The sequence below is a fragment of the Carassius carassius genome, chromosome 42 (genome assembly GCF_963082965.1).
Source record: "Carassius carassius chromosome 42, fCarCar2.1, whole genome shotgun sequence".
Lineage (NCBI taxonomy): Eukaryota > Metazoa > Chordata > Actinopteri > Cypriniformes > Cyprinidae > Carassius > Carassius carassius.
In genome coordinates, this window is record NC_081796.1 from 9,070,911 (window position 1) to 9,091,213 (window position 20,303).

The 20,303-nt window shown below is 38.3% G+C and overlaps 1 protein-coding gene across 1 annotated transcript in view; it reads right to left on the bottom strand.

The window, feature by feature from the left end:
• The window catches only part of mak (male germ cell-associated kinase), a 50,680-nt gene that overhangs the window by 14,262 nt on the left and 16,115 nt on the right, over positions 1-20,303 (bottom strand). Inside the window, exons 2-4 of the mRNA XM_059535538.1 lie at positions 11,250-11,481; positions 2,416-2,470; positions 1,717-1,838 (exon numbers count right to left, since the gene is read on the bottom strand). Coding sequence (XP_059391521.1) covers positions 1,717-1,838; positions 2,416-2,470; positions 11,250-11,350 — 278 coding nt within the window. The 5' untranslated portion in view covers positions 11,351-11,481. The remainder of the gene's footprint in view (positions 1-1,716; positions 1,839-2,415; positions 2,471-11,249; positions 11,482-20,303) is intronic.

The window sequence follows — 20,303 nt, forward strand, 5'->3', positions numbered from 1 at the left end:
GATGCAGCTGAAGCCTTTCCAATGGAAACCTCAACAAGACTCGCGCCTGTTTAACACATACTCCGTCTGCAGTGCGTATGCAGTCCGTGTGGTTGTCGTACGTGGTGCAGCACGGACTCGATGTGCTTTCACACAGGACGCGTTTGCAGTTCGCTACTCGGTACGTAAACGATCGTAGAACGGAGTATGTGTGAAACAGGCGGAAGGTTGTTTGCACCTTGTGCAATGTGGAATTAGTTTACTGCATTCTCAAGCAGTTTGTGATGCATTTTGGAAACAGGAGATGAGCCCCTGGTCTAATGCACCACCTAGCTTGATAAACCCCTTCTCAAAGACTTACTGTTTGTCAATATTTTATTTGGGTAGCATACATATTCTGAATGCCTTCAGCAGAATTCAAATGAGCCATTTTAATCTAGATTAATCTAGATTCATTTCAAGATCACAGTGAGATTAATCTAGATTTAAAAAATTAATCTATGCCCACCACTAGTAAATATACACGCATAACATTTAATATTTTTTCTAATATTAAATTTTTTTCCCTTAATTTTTTTATTTGTTTGTACAAGAACAAAATCTAAATAAATATATTAAAAATATTTTAAAAACATTATGTAAAATTTGATCAAAGGTTGTCAAAAGGTTGTTTCTGGATGCGAATAGCACCTGTTCCTCCTAATATCTTTCTGATAAATATCAACAGTAAGGCTAATTCACACCCCATCAACAGCAACAACCAATGGCAAATATCACCAGATTAAAGTATGTCACTTCTCAGACATTCCATGACCCAAATTAATGGCAACTGAACATGAACATGAACAAGTGCCAACCAGCAACAGATGCCAACGGGGTATCCGACAAATACAGACAAAAGTGTCAACTGCCATTGATTAGCATTTGTCGTGCAAGGTGAATTCGCCTTTAGAAAGGAGTAATTAAAATTAAAAGATTTTATAATTTTTTTTTAATAAGATCCCTGATTATTTTGGCTACCGTGAGGCATTGATATGGAAGGCTCGAAGACACTAACATTATCAGTGAACTTCAGAGGGAAAAAAATATTTTTATAAACATGATATGAACCCTTTAACTGCTTATAATACAATGGGTCTGAAGGGAAGACATGGGAATTTCAGGTTTTTTGGGATTTAGTTAAACATTTTGGCAGCAGCTGAGATACTCACACATCCTGTCACCACACAGATACAAGAACAACTGAGTCTTCAGCAAAAATAGTCCCAAGATTCAGTCTGTAGTAGGCCCTGAGACATTTGATACAGGACTCAGACTCAGTTGTTCTAGTTTGTTGGACACAAATATGACGGCCCTGTGACCTACCATGTTTATGAATAAATGATAGTCCCTGCAATATCTGAAAGCTTATATTCCTGACGACTGACTCTGGGAACAATTTGGTTCTGGAGACAGAGAATCAGCACAGCTGTCAAAAAGTGCCATTTATCAAGCACAGAGACAACCATTTCAAAATGTTTTGACCATGATCAAATGAGTTTGACTTCAAGGGATAGTTGGAAATGGCAAACCAACTTGTTTGAGTTTCTTTCTTGTGGTTAATCAAAGAGTTTCTGGTCACCATTGGCTTCCATAGTATTGTTTATAGTATTGAACTATTCATTTCCTTTATATATCATGCATCATGGGGCCTTAATAAATATGAAATAGCAGATGGAATATGGAATTTCTTCATACCTGTCTTTCATGAGCTGGTAGAGGTTTTCTTTCATGTATTCAAAGACAAAGTACAAGTGGTCATTCTCTCGTATCACCTCCTTTAACTTCACCACATTAGCATGATTCAGTTTCTTCAGTGACTGCAACATAAAAATGAAGAATACCAGTAGAAACACTATGAACCCTGAGATTTTACAGTTGTGCCCGTGTCCTTTTACACCGTATCTTAACCAGCTGCGACAACAATATTTGACACGCAAAACATTCTATTTTTCGGCAACATCACGGCTGGGAGCAAGAATAATAAAAAATAAATAACTATGTACCCAATGACAATGATACATCATAGTTTGAAAGTAAGGAAATTAAGCAAAGAAGAACGGCCAAACTGTGAACGGTGTACAAACAAGTGGACGCCATGACAAAGACTGTATCTGTAAATATGTACATATTTTTAATAATGTTAAAATCTTTAATAATTTGATTAATTACCCATTTTATTGTCAGATAGTGCTTGCAGAGCCTGCCCACAGGCTCTTCTATTTGTAATTTGTCACTGATTTTCTAGTGTCTTATAGCTTTGTCACAGCTGGTGTGGATAGACAAACTGTTGTCGCATTGTGGTTAGAGCACAGTGTAAATCCTAAATGTCTGATGACAATTTTTTTTTTTTTTTAAGGGATTAATGAAAGCTTCATTCATCCTCTGAGATCATACCTTGACCTCCCTTAAATTCATGCACTCCTCCCAAGAGTAGAACTTCCTCTTCATTCTGTGAGAAACACAATGATCATTATATCTCCATGGTTTCAATACCAACAAACTGCTCAAATAAACCAGTCAATCATCAGAATCTACCTCCATGTTATAGAACAATGCTAATATTAATATTACTTACATAGTTAACTTTAATATAGCACTATGAATCAGTCTTACAGTCTCACTGTTGATTCGACACTCATAATTTATCAGAATAAACACAATATCAGCATCATCACTGATCACAGAATTCTCCATGTGGCATTTGTGTGGTAAAATATTCCTGTTAATTAGGGGTGTGCAATATGACGATTTTTGATCGTGGACGATAAAAATGTCTCCATGATCTGCTTTTGAAGAAATATCGTAGTATCATGCTACAGCACACATTCTATCAGCTGCAGTTCTGGCGCCTCCATCATATACTGTACAACGCCACGTGTATTCACAGCAGTTTATGTGCTTTCAAATGTTTCATTCGTGCGCTGGTCTGACTTGTGCTTTTTCTGAGCGCCTCATACTACCGAAGCGCATGCGCTAAAGCCTGTCAAACAGCATCTGATTATTGAACTAAGTTATCTTTTGCGCTAATACCGTCAAAACACTCAAGGTTTACATGTAGACTCAGTTGGTTATGTCTAAAATGAAAGTAAACAGTTGAGAGAAAAACATACAAGTGTCTGTATATTAGATGCGTGACGGTCTTAAAGGGTTACTCCATCCAAAAATAATGACCCCCATGTCGTTCCAAATGGGAACACAATTTAATATATTTTGGATGAAAACCGCTAGGCTTGAGACTGTCCCATAGACTGCCAAATAAATAAGAATGTCAAGGTCCAGGAAAGTATGAAAAGCATCATCAAAATAGTCCATCTGTCATCAGTGCTTCAACGCTAACATTATGAAGCAACGAGAGTACTTTTTGTATACAAAGAAATCAAAAATAACGACTTTAACAATTCCTCTCCTCTGTCTCTCCAAATCAGCGTAGCACCATTTTGGCAAATCAAATAGCATTCCGATTTGCCAAAATGGCGCTACACTGATTTGGAGAGACAAAGAGGAGAGCAACTGTTGAATAAAGTTGTTATTTTTGTTTTCTTTGTGTAAAAAATATTCTCATCACTTCATAATGTTACAGTAGGCCTATTAAACATGCAGCCTACTGTCATTACTGTGAAGGGATAGATCACCCTAAAATTTCATTTCTGTCATTATTTACTCACGGTCACGTTGTCCCAAAGCTGTATTAATTTCTTTCTTGTGCTGAACACAAAAGAAGATATTTTGAAGAATGTGTGTAACCAAACAGTTGATCATAGCAAAAAATACTATCAAAATCACTTTGGACCAGGAACTGTTTAGTTTTCCACATTCCTCAAAATAGCATTTATGTTCAGAAGTAAAAAGAAACCCATTCAGGTTTAAAACCACTTCTAAGTGAGTAAATGGTGATATAAAAATAAAACACTATGACAAAATTGACAATTTTTATTTTTGGCTGAACTGTTCCTTTAACGTTAATAAAACAACAAAACACAAAAAAAAAAAAACCACTCACTGCTCTTGACTGAAGAAATTTAATACAGTTGCTTTAGAAATCATACACCTATTGTACCTGAAAATAAAGCACCGTTATATTTTGTGTAGTTGTAATATTTTTTTTTGTCATTTTATCTTTGTTATTAAAAAATAAGAATTTTTTTTTTTTTTATCTCCACCCTCTTTGGCCTAAATATCTGCCATTCTTTTTTTGTTACCTTGAAAGGCTTTGTCTTTATAATAGGGAAATTAGTTTGGCTGTAATGCTCAGACAACTTGCAAAATAGTAAAACCAACATGACAAAGAATTGTGATAAAATCGTGAATCGTGATATTTCTAAAACAAATTGTGATATTTTTTTCCATATCGCCCACCCCTACTGTTAATTATTAGGCATATTATTATTAATTATTAACTATTATTAAGCATTTATAGACATGAACTGAACTCTAATGGGGTTAGACAACACGTTTCAGGACCTACTCATTGTCCAAATTATACTCTAGATTTAATACTACTGTCACATGGAATTGATGTTAATAGTGTTGAAATGATGCAGCAAAGTGATGATATCTCAGATCATTATTTAGTTTTGTGCAAACTCCAAATAGCCAAAATTGTCAATTCTACTTCTTGTTACAAGTATGGTAGAACCATCACTTCTACCACAAAAGACTGCTTTTTAAGTTATCTTCCTGATGTATCTGAAATCCTTAGCATATCCAAAACCTCAGAACAACTTGATGATGTAATAGAAACTATGGACTCTCTCTTTTCTAGCATTTTAAATACAGTTGCTCCTTTACGCTTAAGGACGGTTAAGGAAACCAGTATGCAGGGCTCTGAGCCGGTTCAAGGAACGAAAACGAAAACCGGAAACGAACGAAATTTTGACAGGAACAGAACCAGACATGAAATCAAATTTTATAGTTCCGAACAGAATCGAAAATTTGAAATGGCCATTAACCGGTTAATAACGTTATTTTATCGTTCCATTTAAGATTTGAAATTTTCTTGTCAATGAATCACGAATTCCAGTAGTACAGCATATGCAAATGTAACACTGAAGCCAGCGAGTGAAATGTCCGCTCAGCTGTGAGGTCAGTCTCATCATAGGTCAGTCTCAATGGCAATGAGCCACACTTAGAGTTTATCTGAGGATAAGTGAGATGAATTCAACAGATCACACACCTGCAGCACTTCTGTGAATGGAGAAAACTGAAAAACGAACCCATATAGGCTTACATAAAAAGGAATATAGGCATATACACTAAATATATTTCACTTAAATCATATTGACAGATTAACAAAACGAAAGAAAAAGTGTGCTAAATTACGGTTCATTGTGACACGTTCCAAAGTTTTCTGAAAGGAAAACGAAACTGCAGAGAGAAGTTTTCTTTATTTTGCAAAAGCTTTACTGTTTTAATTATTTTGCAAAAGCTTTGAATAATGTCTTGCTTCTATATAATCAACCAGCTTTGGTATGACCATCGCGCTGACACAACATCATTTTGCTTTATTAAAGCCTGTACATTAACAAAATAAAACCGAGTTAAAGAAACAAATAAAAAGTTAGACTACTCCGTTGTACAACATGTTGCGTTCAGAGTGACTGTGCTGATAAAGCCGATTTGAAGGATGATGTTTTATGTAGATAAAAGTACAAACACTATATAATAAATAATATTTTTGCATCTAGATACGTCGGGAACATGGATTTGGATTCGTGCCGGATGAGAGATGCAGGCATCAGCTTCAGCTTAAATGAATTTGTTTTTGGATTGACGTTTTTATAGCCTAAACTTGTTTTGTTTTCGAGAGAAACTAGTAGCTGATTTTATAAATTTTTGAAAACATTTTGCTTTAGACTACAGGCATTTTAGCCTTCATTATTTCGTAAAGTAATAGGGCTAATAAAATGCAATGCTGCAACTTTATTTATTTTTTTTTTACTTTCAAAACGCAATCTTTCATCCTTGTTTTTTTTTGTTTTGTTTTTTATACAATGCACCAAATATTTTTAAATATCTTAAAAAAACTTTGATGTCTTTAAAGTGTTGATAGATTTTTTTGGCCAAAATCTAGAAAAGATGACTAACGACAGCGGGTTATTAACTGACGTTAGATCTATATTTTTTCTTTTTCTTTTTGAGTAAATAAAACGCTGTACTTTATTATTATTACATTACTATTATTGTAGGGAGTGAAAATTAAGGTTAAAATTAATGTTCTATAACTTTAAATAAGATAAAAAAGGTAATATCGGGAGAACAGAGACCCGCGAGTAGAATCGCGGGAGAGAATAGTCTGCGCGCAGTTATGAGAGGTAGATAGAGTGAGAAAGATGACGCACACTGTGTAATCAGATGTGGCTACCGGTAATTCCTAATGTTCACCTCTTCATGTCTAATAAAACAAGTGTTATGATCTGCCGAGCTCCCTGTCGGTGTCCTCCTTCCAACAAAGCCAATGACCTAACGCAAAGTAAGAACTGTAAAGCCTGCATATAGAAACGACGCGCGTTACATTATTATTAGGCAAATTATAGACATATAATATTGTTATTAAAAGCTAACGTTATTAACCGGTATTTTTTCCACCCGAACCAGTTTCGGAACGGTAATAATTCAGAGGAACGCAGGAACAGAAACGTTAAAATATCGATTCTGCTCGGAGTGAACCGATTGAATTTTCTTTTCGTTTTCAAGCCCTGCCAGTCTGACACCATGGTATAATGAGCATACTCGCACCCTAAAGAGAGCAGCCTGAAAAATGGAGCGCAGCTGGACGGAAACAAAACTAGAGGTATTTCGTATTGCTTGGCAGGAAAGTAACCTATCCTACAGAAAAGCATTAAAAACTACTAGATCCGATTACTTTTCTTCTCTTTTAGAAGAAAACAAACATAACCCCAGGTATTTATTCAATACAGTGGCTAAATTAACGAAAAATAAAGCCTCAACAAGTGTTGACATTTCCCAACATCACAGCAGTAATGACTTTATGAGCTACTTTACTTCTAAAATCGATACTATTAAAGATAAAATTGTTACCATTCAGCTGTCAGCTACAGTATCGCATCAGACAGTGCACTATAGACCCCCTAAGGAACAGTTTAGGGCTGAAACGATTACTCGAGTAACTCGATTACAAAAAATGATCGAGGCAAATTCCTCTGCTTCGAAGCTTCTTTTAATTTAATTTACTTTCTAAATGATTTTTTTTATGTTACACCCAGAAAGCGGAAGCGCTGCGTCCGAAATCGCATACTGCAAGGAGTCAGCAGTGTTTTGATTTGAGGGCACAGGCAAACGTAAAGAGAACGTCGTGGCGTGTGTCCATTGCAAGATAGAGCTGGCATACCACAACTAGGGCCCTATGATTTCCGCGATGCAGAAAACGCGGAGGGAATCGCAGAATCCAGTCATAAAAAACGGAATTTACAGTTTAACGCGGAATGGCACGGAATTTACCAAATTTTGAATGAATTAATCAAAAGTAGGTCATTGCACTTACACCAAATCACGATATGGAATAATGTATGTAAATATTAAGCCGGAACAGTCTATTTAAATATGAATCCTGCATGTTCTGCGTGTCTCTGTTAATGAATGGAGCAGAAGAGCGTCTTCCTTTATTAACACACACTGAAGCGCGCGTGACGCTCCAGTGATTTCAGCGTCTGCTGTCTCACTAAATAAGGATGTGAACACATGAACAACATCTCCAGAACTGCTCTGACAGTCACTTCATGAGCATTTGACCATTTGATTTGAGTAAAACTAGCGTCACATCACATACACAGAACTGTAAAGGTACGTCAACCCGTCAAAATAAAAGTCCGGTTTAGATTAAAGTCAAGTATTTGCCAGAGATGTATTACTATTGTTCAGCAGAACGTACATAGCCTAAGCCTACTACTCTTTAAAAAAAAACAAAAAACATTTTTTTAAGGTTTAAATCACACAACATTTCTTCCATGTTTTATTTTTAATAGTAAATCCCCTTTGTTTACCAAAAAGTTAAGTTTGCTTAATTTTCAATAATTAAAAGATAAATTAAATTAATGTTTTATGTGTTTATTCTGCATCTAAGAAAATGCTTTATTTAAAACCCCAATTAAATGGCACTTAAATGCACTTAATTGATCTGTCAACTTTACTGTCAAGTACAGACAGAGAAACAATGGGTACTAATTAAATGTTTATTTTTGATGTATGAATTGCATTCTATGCATTTATTATATTAGCATATTAGCCCGGTCCTGTCAACACTGCACTGGCTCCCTATCAAACATCGTGTAGATTTTAAAATATTGCTTATTACTTATAAAGCCCTGAATGGTTTAGCACCTCAGTATTTGAATGAGCTCCTTTTACATTATAATCCTCTACGTCCGCTACATTCTCAAAACTCAGGCAATTTGATAATACCTAGAATATCAAAATCAACTGCGGGCGGCAGATCCTTTTCCTATTTGGCGCCTAAACTCTGGAATAACCTACCTAACATTGTTCGGGAGGCAGATACACTCTTGCAGTTTAAATCTAGATTAAAGACCCATCTCTTTAACCTGGCATACACATAACATACTAATATGCTTTTAATATCCAAATCCGTTAAAGGATTTTAGGCTGCATTAATTAGGTAAACCGGAACTGGGAACACTTCCCATAACACCCTATGTACTTGCTACATCATTAGAAGAATGGCATCAACGCTAATATTTGTCTGTTTCTCTCTTATTCCGAGGCCACCGTGGCCACCAGATCCTGTCTCTATCCAGATCAGAGGATCACTGCAGTCACCCGGATCCAGTACGTATCCAGACCAGATGGTGGATCAGCAACTAGAAAGGACCTCTACATCCCTGAAAGACAGCGGAGACCAGGACAACTAGAGCCCCAGATACAGATCCCCTGTAAAGACCTTGTCTCAGAGGACCACCAGGACAAGACCACAGGAAACAGATGATTCTTCTGCACAATCTGACTTTGCTGCAGCCTGGAATTGAACTACTGGTTTCGTCTGGTCAGAGGAGAACTGGCCCCCCAACTGAGCCTGGTTTCTCCCAAGGTTTTTTTCTCCATTCTGTCACCGATGGAGTTTCGGTTCCTTGCCGCTGTCGCCTCTGGCTTGCTTAGGGGACACTTCATCTACAGCGATATCGTTGACTTGATTGCAAATAAATGCACAGACACTATTTAACTGAACAGAGATGACATAACTGAATCCAATGATGAACTGCCTTTAACTATCATTTTGCATTATTGACACTGTTTTCCTAATGAATGTTGTTCAGTTGCTTTGACGCAATGTATTTTGTTTAAAGCGCTATATAAATAAAGGTGACTTTGACTTTAAAACATACAAACACAAGAGGCTGATAAATATTAGGCACTTCAGGAGGAAAAACACAAGCACAATTACTGTAAACCATACCACAGATATGGTTTTCATTACTAAACAGAGTAAGAGTCTTATCTGCCTGAAAGGCAATCCGCTAATCTCTCTTCAGAATAGGTACATTACATCTAATATTCTCTTGAAGTTGTTCCCATTTTCTTTGCATAATCTGATTTCTAAGTGGAAAAAATGATCTTCAACGAGGAAAAGAATGTTTTGCACTAGGAATTTATAAGATGCGAGGAAGGGAGGTGAGATGTGAGGTGTTTGATGTGTCAGTGAGAATAAAAAGATACTTTAGTGGCAGAGGAAGTTATAACATTTTGATAAAAGTTTCAAAAGTTAAATGACATGCAGCTCTGAATGTGTTACGGGTGGCACGGTTCAACTTTTTCATGGTTTGGTTTGTTTCACGGTTTTAGAATAACAGTTTCGGTACAGTTCGGTATGTGCTATGTTTATGGAAAAACTATATTTTCTAATAAAAATGAAAAAAAAAAAAAGAATATTCTATCCAACTACAAGCAACAGCACAAATTAATACAATAGAGTAAAGATACAAAAAATAAACAGTGATTTTCAGTTTTTTTTAGGGAGGTCTAGCATTAGTTTTTAGGTACAGAAATTGAATAAAGTGATTAAACGTAAAACAGCATTGCATATTAGACTATGTATTAAAGATTATTCTTTAGTGAGGGATTTCTTTGTTGTTGCGGTTCGATTAATATAAATGTCACTTTAAGAGAATACACTGATACAGTAGGCCTACGTTCAGCCGGCTAGGTCTGCTGTAGGACATTTACCAAGATGGGCATTTTGACATAATTTTTATGTGAATTTGTCCATTTAAACACAATACTTCAGAGAGAGCTTAATATTTGCATGCGTTCTGAGGCACACTTCGGATAAGCGCACTCACAAATCTTCCCACTGCATGTGCAAGCTCGTGTCCTCTGGCTCTTAAATGTTTAAACTGACAAAGCTTAAATGAGTTTAGTTTAAACACATATTAACGTGTGCTGTTCAGGTCTCATCTGTGCGCATGCGCTATCAGCACCCGGGTGATGATGGAATAAATGACTGCTCATATTCCAGCATACAGCATATTGGCATTGAACAAAAGTGAATGGTTTGACCAGAATTTTTTTTTTTCCTTCTCATCGCTATTGTTGTAATGTCTGGGAAGCCAGAATGCACATTCGTCAACAGAAACATATATTTGCTGAACCCTGTTTGTTTTACGTGATATTTATAGTAAACCATATTACAGATGCTTTGTCAGATTTAAGTTGAACCGCGGTCCCAGCGTGTGCCGAACCGCGTGTGGTGAACCGAACTGTTCATTTTTTTTTTTGAGAAACCGTGCCATCACTAGAATGTGTTATAAGTAAATGTAGTTAATTTTGATTTCATGTTGACCTTAAATACATCATAATCAACATCATCTGCACAATGCATAAAGACATGTCAAAATCATATTGCATAACATCTCCTACACTAAAATGCCATTATTTTGTGTATTTTTGAAGGTAACACAGATGTATGCTTCATTACCTATGATATCCAACAACCATTCAGTTTGGTGTCTGAAAAGCAGTTTAAGGTAGTAATTAGCAGTTTAATAAGGTTTTTTTTAAGACGGCATGATTATTTTAACTGATAAGCATTATAAAGCAAATATGAGTTTGTGCAGTATAATCAGAAATTATTCTGCCTTGGAAGCCTAAGTTTCTTTAGAAAGTGTAAAGTCAAAGTGACAATTAGCCTAAGGCATTGATGGACTGAGAAGCAAGAAAGATGCTTTTGGTTTTGAACAAAGCCTAATGGTTTGACGCACCTCTTGATGGCCACTAGCTCTCCAGACTCATTGCTTTTCCCCATCAGAACACTGCCGTAGGTCCCATCACCCAGTTGCTTGAGTGTTGTATAACGGTTCATCTTTACTCTCACCCAGAGAAACGGTACTGACAGATGGACGTCTCTCCCCTCAGATCACCTGATCATATCTGTCCTGTAAATGAGCTTAATGGAAGTGAAACGGTGAACACCACTCCATCCCACTGTTGGCACTGAAAACAAATACAGAAAATAGAACACAATGCACTGTTTACGGTGTCTACTGAGTAACAGTACTCTATCATGTTGCTTAAATCAAATTTAATTGACATTAATCAATGCTTCAAAATATTACTGATGGCAAATTAACTTGAAGAACAATTATACATGTAAGTAATTAGAAAATACATGCACACAGTTTGCATATAGTTTGTTTATTAATTGAGTTTATAAATAACTTATCCATGGACCTTTTTTAAACAAAGTCTCCATGAAACTGAAGTTTTGACCAACTTTACTACTGCATTAAGCAAGTAATGACATTTTTATTACAGATTCCAAAGTCCAAAAAAACAAATAAATCGCTAAATACAAAATGAATGAACTGTTAACAATAAGATCAGCAACGAATAGTTAAATTCTATCTAAAATATTTTGAAATGGAGTACAAAATGTTAGGGATGCACGATCATGATTTTTCATGGATTTCTTTTTCAAGATGTTTATTTGGTATTTAATAGGCCAAAATAGCTTTTAGCTATTGAAAACAATAACAGTAACCATCTGAAATTAACGGCAGTAACTGCACAGTAAGTAGCCTACATTCAATACAAACATAGATGGTACAGACATCAGCATTTAGTTTTTGTTTTTGAATTGGGTTGAAACTACATAGAACTGGCCTTAAATGAAAAGATTAACTGTAACCATGTGAAATTAAAGGCAACAACTGCATAGTTCTACAGTCCAAACAACACAATCAACACACATTCAATAAGATGTTTCTTAATCAGCATTCAGTATTTTTTTTAGTTTTTAAATTTGGTAAAAAAAAGGTCTTTACCAGTGAGACTAAATAAAAGTATGCTATATAAATACATTATTCCAAAATGTTAAAAACAATTAATGTTGGTGCTAATAAAACAAAGATGCAAAATGTTTCATTCATCCAATAAAAATAAAAAAATAAGGTAATGATTCACATTTATATTTTTTTACTTGAGCCAATGAAAAATAAATAACTATTCTCTCAAGTTAAAAAAAATATAGATGTGTTCGCTTCCTGCTATCTGTGCCTCAGACGTGTAGCTCTGCACTTTCAGTGCTAAACGGCTGCCCGTGTCCTGCGCACAGATTTCGAAATACTTCCTCACAAATGACATGATAGCGAATGATTACAATGTAGTCTGTGCACGCGGGCGCACTTCCGGGAAAATCGGCCAAAAAAAATAGCAAAAACCGACCGATTGCCGATCGCGTATTTTAAGCAAAAACTGGCCGGTTTCGATTGATGGCCGGTCAACCGGTGCATCTATACAAAATGTAACACAACAGGACAGCTATTAATTCAGTCAATTGGGGATGTTCATATTAACTGTTTTGTTGCAAGTGATAAGTAAACAATAAGTAAAAAAAAAATGTGGAAATATCTCCATGCAAACTGGGTGAACCTCACGTAAATTATGTATAAATTATGTGTTATATTCCTTGTATGAAGCAACGAGGAGGCATTCGAAAATCAAGATTCTTTATTTAACCAAATTAAATAGCAGAATGGTACCGCACACGCAGTAGCAGGTGGAATGCTCCCTCAGTCTTCGATATTCAACTAAACATATATTATGAACCTCTATTTCCACCTACTGGCCAATATGCACAAAAGAACACAACATATTCCCCCATCACTCAAAGGAGTCATGACCCACAATTTTCACTTTTCCATGAGAATCAATGTATGTTATGATTGCCTAACGATTATATACTGGCCGGGAAGCCGATATTTAAAAGTCAAGCGTTTGTTTACCTCAGGGTTTGTAAAATAGCCCACGTGCACGCGCACTAAAATACGAGATTTTGATTTCTTCCCCGTCTTGACATCAAGACGGGGCAGGATATACCATATATGGACACCGCAGCAGGAAGCTCGCCCCTTCCCCTCTCCCCCTCATATTCAGTCGCGAAAGACGGTGGAGTAGTGCACACGTGAGTTGCTCTGTGGTTGACTGCCAGAATCAACATGTAAATGTGTTTTCTCTACCAAGAACGGACCTAGCTATCAGAGACCAGTGGATTAAATTCATTTTTAATGACGCGGTTCCTTCAACCCTTCCACTGGCTTATCGTTACGTGTTTGTGTTAAACATTGTACGCCGAAATCCTTCACAAATTTGGGGCAATATCAGGTGAAGTTGGCATCGAAGCTCAGGAAAAGCGCCATTCCAACAAAATTCCCTGCAATTGAAACGGTAAGACTGTGTTTTTATTGCTCTACTGTGTGTAACAAACAGCATCTAACTGCTAATGCAGCTATTGTATGCTATTGCGTCTGTCACTAGACAAATAAACGAAAGACTGGAGGTGAAGTAATTATTTATGTTCCCTGTAAACGGACTGCAAAAACTGACTTTTGACTGCATTATAATGATTTCTTAATTCAGAATATGATCAAGATTACGTAGGTTGATGTGTTCGGGGAATTTGCCAGTTAATAGTAACATTTAAAGCCCCTTAAATGAACGAAATGACTCGAAAAAAGATTTGTTCATTTTGATGAACGACTTTGAACAAGAGAGTCTGGCGTTGCCAGATTGGGTATTGGATATTTTTTCCGCTACATATTAAGGCCGGTTTACGGTGTGTTTTAGGTGGGTTTTCGCCTGGAAGGCTTTATAGAAATCTGGCATCCTACTGAACGAAGTTAAACTGAGAGAGCGTGGCGTTCACAGTAGGGCTGGGACAACGAGTCGAGGTCATCGATGACGTCGACGCAAAATATGCGCATCGATTCGTCGACCTGTTTTTATTTATCTAAAAAACTTTTGCAAAACGTTTACCTTATGTGCGCTGAATATACGCGATGGCTGGATCAACATTCTGTCCAACGTTATATAACCAATCCAGGGGTTTTTCTGCATTGATCTTTTTTTTTGGCGGCTGTCAAAGCCTTATTTGATCGGTGAGTGACAGTGACAGGGCGCGTACGAGAGAGAGCCCCGGCTGCGCGCGCACTCACAGTCTTCAAACTACACGAGCGCTCTTGCTCTCTCTCTCGGTCTCTCTCTCTCTCTCCCGCGTGCATATTAACCAAAATCATTAGACACGATAGAAAAAGGGCGGAACGCCAAAGTTTCACGTGGAGCATTCAGAGATTTTTTTTTCTCCATGACAGGCTGCTGGCTCCCACTGTTAAATTATTATTATTTTTTTTTTTTTGTAAAAGCACTCTCTGTATTAGCTTAAAGCCCTCAAGTTTACATTGGTTACTGTATTCTTTCAATTGCTCTAAACAAGTATTTTGGGTGAACTTTTTTATTGAATGCTAGACATCAAGTTGTTGTTATTTTCATCTGAAAGAAGAACTTTTTTCAGTAAGCTAGGCCCTATGTGTTCAGTAAGCTTGTTTCAGTAAGCTATGTGTTTTCAAGGCTTCAAGGTTTTATTGAATGCTATCTCTATACAAGTGCAAAGTAATGCATTCTTAGTCAGTCTTTTATTTTGTAATTTTAAGAGCAATAAACATATATTGCAATGTTAAGGAATTCATGTTTTTTTCATTCAGATATGTAAATCAACATGTATAAATTGTTAGTAGTCAATTAATGGGGAGATAATCGAGATCGAATCGGTCTGAAAAATTAATCGTTAGATTAATCGATGCATCGGAAAAATAATCGCTAGATTAATCATTTAAAAAATAATCGTTTATCCCAGCCCTAGTTCACAGACACCAGAATGAACGACTTCACAGTAACGTTCATCAGGCAGTAATGCGGTACGTTCAGTTCAGTCCAAAACATGAACGAGTTCATGAATTATCGTTCAATGAACGCGTCCAGGCACAACTCTGGCGGGAGCATTAGCTTCGAGGTATGGGGAATGGCTGCTAACGTACTTTGCAAAAAACAAATGACTGAGATCATCATGAATTCGGTTATTGATTATTTATTGCCTAATGCTTACATGAGGCCCTGTCTAGTTTGTGTGTGTGTGTGCTCATGTCTTATATTTGTGTGTGTGTGCTGTGCTCACGTCTCATATGAGTAACTTTATGTGCGTAGATAGTTCATATACATGTATGTGTGACTAGTACTTAGTATATATGCAAGCGTGTTTCATATGTGTGCGTGAATGAAGTTTGATTTAAGCCCTAAACGGCGCTGGCCGGGAAGCCGGTCGCGTTCATTCACAACTTGCGCCATGATGTCAGTTTGTAATGATATGCTAAAGCGTTACCTGCGGTGTCAACCCCCCTCCTTCCTGCAACCAATCAACGTGCCCCTCATTTGCATTATTATAATGACCGTCCACGACAGCCAAAATATCGCATCAGATCTCGCGAGACAATAATGCCTACAGAGATAAGGGTCTGAGGAGCTCTGTGTTTATTTTTTTTCCAATTTTCTTTTTTAGAAGGGCCTGAAAGACTATAATACAGCCGTAGGTATCCAAGGTAATACGAGGGTATGACTCCTTTAAAGCAACCTACCTACCCCTATATTTACGAACAACAACAAAAAAAGGAACACAACCACAAATTTACTAAAGCATTCACTTGTTATATAACACTTACTTGTAACCAGATCAAAGAACAAAATTAAGCTTCACAAGATTTATTAGATGTAGCATTCATATAAAATCAATCGTAAGCTTAATGAATTACTCATCCGTGATAATCATGCAATGCAAGGTGACTTAGTGACATAGTCTTCCAGCCAACGAGGAGGTCGTCTCAACCGGAAAGACACCCTTTGAAGAGCTTCAGGAGTTTGGATCTCTGGAGGAGGAGACGAAGAAAGATGCTGAAATGACAAGTCCACAGCACCTGTGTCAATTGCCTCCGAAATAGGTGCAACAGAACGAGCCAGGTGAGAAGCATGCCAGTTCTTTCCGTCAGATAACAGATAAGTACATGCACCCAATTTACGTACAATTTGACGAGGGTTGGTAAACTTTGGATGTGCTTTCGGAACATGAGTAGGAATACGCACCACCCAGTCCCCCACTTTAAAATCTGGAGTGCGAGCTGCACGTCTGGAGTCAGTGTATGCTTTCATTTTCTTTTGCTTCAAAGAAACTCACTGAAGAAGCGCCAGAGCATCCTGACTTGTGGTGGGAGGAGGAAGAACATTGAGACGCGTTCGCATCTTTCTGCCATGAAGCAGCTCAAATGGGGAAAGTCCAGTAGCAGAATGGGGAGTAGCACGATACACTTGGAGAAATTCCCTGACTGTAGATTTCCACAGCTTCGCTTCCAGAACAGCAGACGGAATACAGCTTTTCAACACAAGATGGAAATGTTCTACAGCTCTATTCACAGCAGGGTGGTACAACGAAGTACGTATGTGCTGAATGTCTCTCTTTTCCAGAAATTTTTAAAACTCTACTGATGTGAATTGGATCCCGTTATCCGTACATGGATTGTCGTATCTGCTAAACACAGATGACAAGAAGGTGATCACATTTTGAGTAGTGATGGAAGCGGTGAAAGCGACTTCAGGCCATTTACTGTGATAGTCGATCAATGTCAGCGCATTTCGGCAGTCCCACTCAGTGGTTTCAAATGGACCCACCACATCAATAGCCACCTTTTCCCACGGTACAGACGGAAAATGCACTGGCTGCAGTGGCGCAGCGAAGGTGTTAGCAGTTTTGTCAGAAGAAAGACACATTTGACAGGCTTGGATATGCTCTTTAACCAAACAATCAATGCCAGTCCAACAGTACAGTTCATGAAGCCGCTGTTTAGTGTGCTCAATTCCTTGGTGACCTTCGTTAGCTAACTTCACCAATGTGTGCCGTAGCGCAACAGGTACAACAAGAGGTGACCCTCTGAACACAAAATCTTGCTGAACACTCAGTTCGTCACATAGTTGAAAGTAGGGACGTAGAATAATATCCACAGAAGTTGAAGAAGAAGGCCAACCATGAGCTATTTGTGCGCATAATGCACTCAGTTCAGAGCATGACGCAGAGGCAGACGCAAACTCAGCAGGCGACAAAGCTGACATCGCAGGAGACAGAAACGCTATAAACTTAGTCTTCTTCCGAAGCAGGCAAACGCAGGCGAGAAAGACAGTCACCTGTTATTAAGAGCCCCAGGCCTGGAAATCATGTCATAATTGAAGCACAGTAACCGTGCTGCCAAGCGCGCAATGCGCATCCCGGTGTGATCAGTTCCTTTGGATGAGAGAAGCAAAGTTAAGGCTTGGTGGTCCGTGCGCAGGAAGAATTTGTGGCCCCACAAGTAAGTTTGCCACTTTTCAACGGCCCAAACACAAGCAAGTGCTTCCTTTTCAATGGTCGAGTACTTGCGTTCAGCCGCTGACAAGGTCCGCAATGCAAAAGCGACAATGCGTTCAGTTTTATCCTCGTGAACTTGAGCAAGAACAGTGCCCGGACCGTAGTTAGAGGCATCTGTAGATACCACTGTAGGCAAATTTGGATAGAATAATGAAAGTGCAGGGCTATGGATGAGCAGTTCCTTTACATCAAAGCATTGCTGTGCGTCTTCAGACCAGAGACGAAATCTGAGGTAATCAGATAGGTAATTGGCCACATTCGTAAGTCCTCTTAAAACTGTTGCCAACATTTTCTGAAAAGCGGAGGGGGCTGAAGCAAGGCCAAACGGGACCCGACAAAATCTGAAAAGTCCTTTGTGAGTAATGAAGGCGGTCAGATCACGGCTCTCCTCATGTAACGGTAACTGAAAGTAAGCACTCTCCAAATCGATAGTGGAAAATACAGTCGAGCCTCTTAACAAAGACAACATTTCTTCGATGTGTGGTAGAGGGTAGCTATCCATAACTACAGCCTTGTTGGGATCTCGCAGGTCCACAAACATACGAATAGCCCCCGACTGTTTCTGTATTACTACTATCGGGAGACCCACGGCGAAGCATCCACTCTCTCAATTACGCCCAACTCAAGGCGATGAATTTCTTCACTGACTGTATCTCTAACAGACAAAGGTAAGCGGCGGAGTTTTTGGAGCACAGGAGTCACATCAGACAAAATTTTTACCTTGTGCACAAAACCTTTTGCGCATCCCAAAGCAGGTGAAGATATCGAAGCAGACAATTGCAAGACCGGAGCTGACGTGCGCTCTGGCAAAATTGAATTGCCTTCGAAACGAAGATGTAGCCCACTGATCGGATTTATTCCAAGCAGAGCTGTGCCAGATTCAACCACGAAGAACGATGTGGAGCAGGTGATGTCATCCTTAAAGAGAGTCACAGGTAAGCATCCAAGTACAGGAATCGGAGCACGAGAATATGTCATCAGTCTTACAGAAGGAGGCTGCAAAGCATCTTTACTGAAGTGTGTATCATACACAATTTTTCGGCAAAATAGAAACAGATGATCCAGAATCCACGGTCAGCTCGATAGGCACAGACGTAGTTGCGATCGCTATGACAGCCGTGCACTGAATTTTATCAGTTAGCGAGTCATGCATATAAAGGATCTGAATCTCAGGTAAGTCAATTTCACGCACTGAGCGAGCTTGTCCCGAGCGACAGACTCGTCAATAATGTCCCATTTTTTGACAGTTATTACACTGTGCCGATGCAGCAGGACAACTACTGTCATTCACGAGTTGTTTCCTAGATCCACATAGATAACATTCACGGGACGACGAAACAGGTACCGTAAATGATGGCTTTGAAGAACGCACTGTAGATGCTGGCTTTGAAGGTGGTCTCCGACGGTGACGTGCAGCTGCAGGTGGAGAATTTGCATGTATCACTCGCACAGGAACTGAGCGATTACTCGATAATAATTTGGCTTGTTCACCAGCAGCTTCTGTTTGAGTTGCAATAGTAATGGCTCTTTCAAGAGTCAATTCAGATTCCAAAAGCAATATCTCATGAATGCAACGACTGGACACATTCTCCACCAGCTGATCAAGCAACATGTCATCCAGAGTAGTTGCAAAGTCACAAGTAGCCGCTAAGTCCCTTAGAGCAGCTACGTACTGAAGTATGGTTTCTCCTGGTACCTGAATATATTTCCTGAAAGCGTGACACTCAGCCACTATGTTCCGTCGAGGAACAAAGTGCGCTTCCAAGGTCACGATCGCATCCTCCATCGAATCAACTTGATTCGGCAAGGTATAGAACAACCTTTGGCCTTCAGTCCCGAGACAATGTAGAAGCAGTGCTCGTTTTCGTTCGACCGGCCATGCATCTCCAGAAGCACCAACAACGAGCAAATAATGCTGGAACATCCCAGCCACGTGTCAAACAGAATAGTTGGTTCTCTGGGACATGGTAAAAATGGCGTGGGAAAAGTAGAAATAGCTGCCATCCTCAAGTAAAAAAAAAAATACCTCTTCGCCAATCGTTATATCCCTTGTATGAAGCAACGAGGAGGCATTCGAAAATCAAGATTCTTTATTTAACCAACTTATATAGCAGAATGGTACCGCACATGCAGTAGGAGGTGGAATGCTTCTGACTGCCTCAGTCTTCGATATTCAACTAAACATATATCATGAACCTCTATTTCCACCTACTGGCCAACATGCCCAAAAAAACACAACATTATGTAATTAAAATCAAAAGAAGAGATGACATTAAAGGAAAATGCCACCGTTTTTCCATATTCTTGTGTTGTCACGATAACAAAATTATTGTTTCGATACTGATACCTAGTCAAGAATTGCGATTTCGATACTTTTTCGATTTACTTTTCCTGAAAAGGGAAAATACACTCTCAAATATAATTGCTGTGCTTTATTTTAAAACCGGGACAACATTCTAATCATATAACACACTCATAAATGAACATATGAACAGCAGATATATGAAACATTTGAACAAAATATGAAATATCAAAA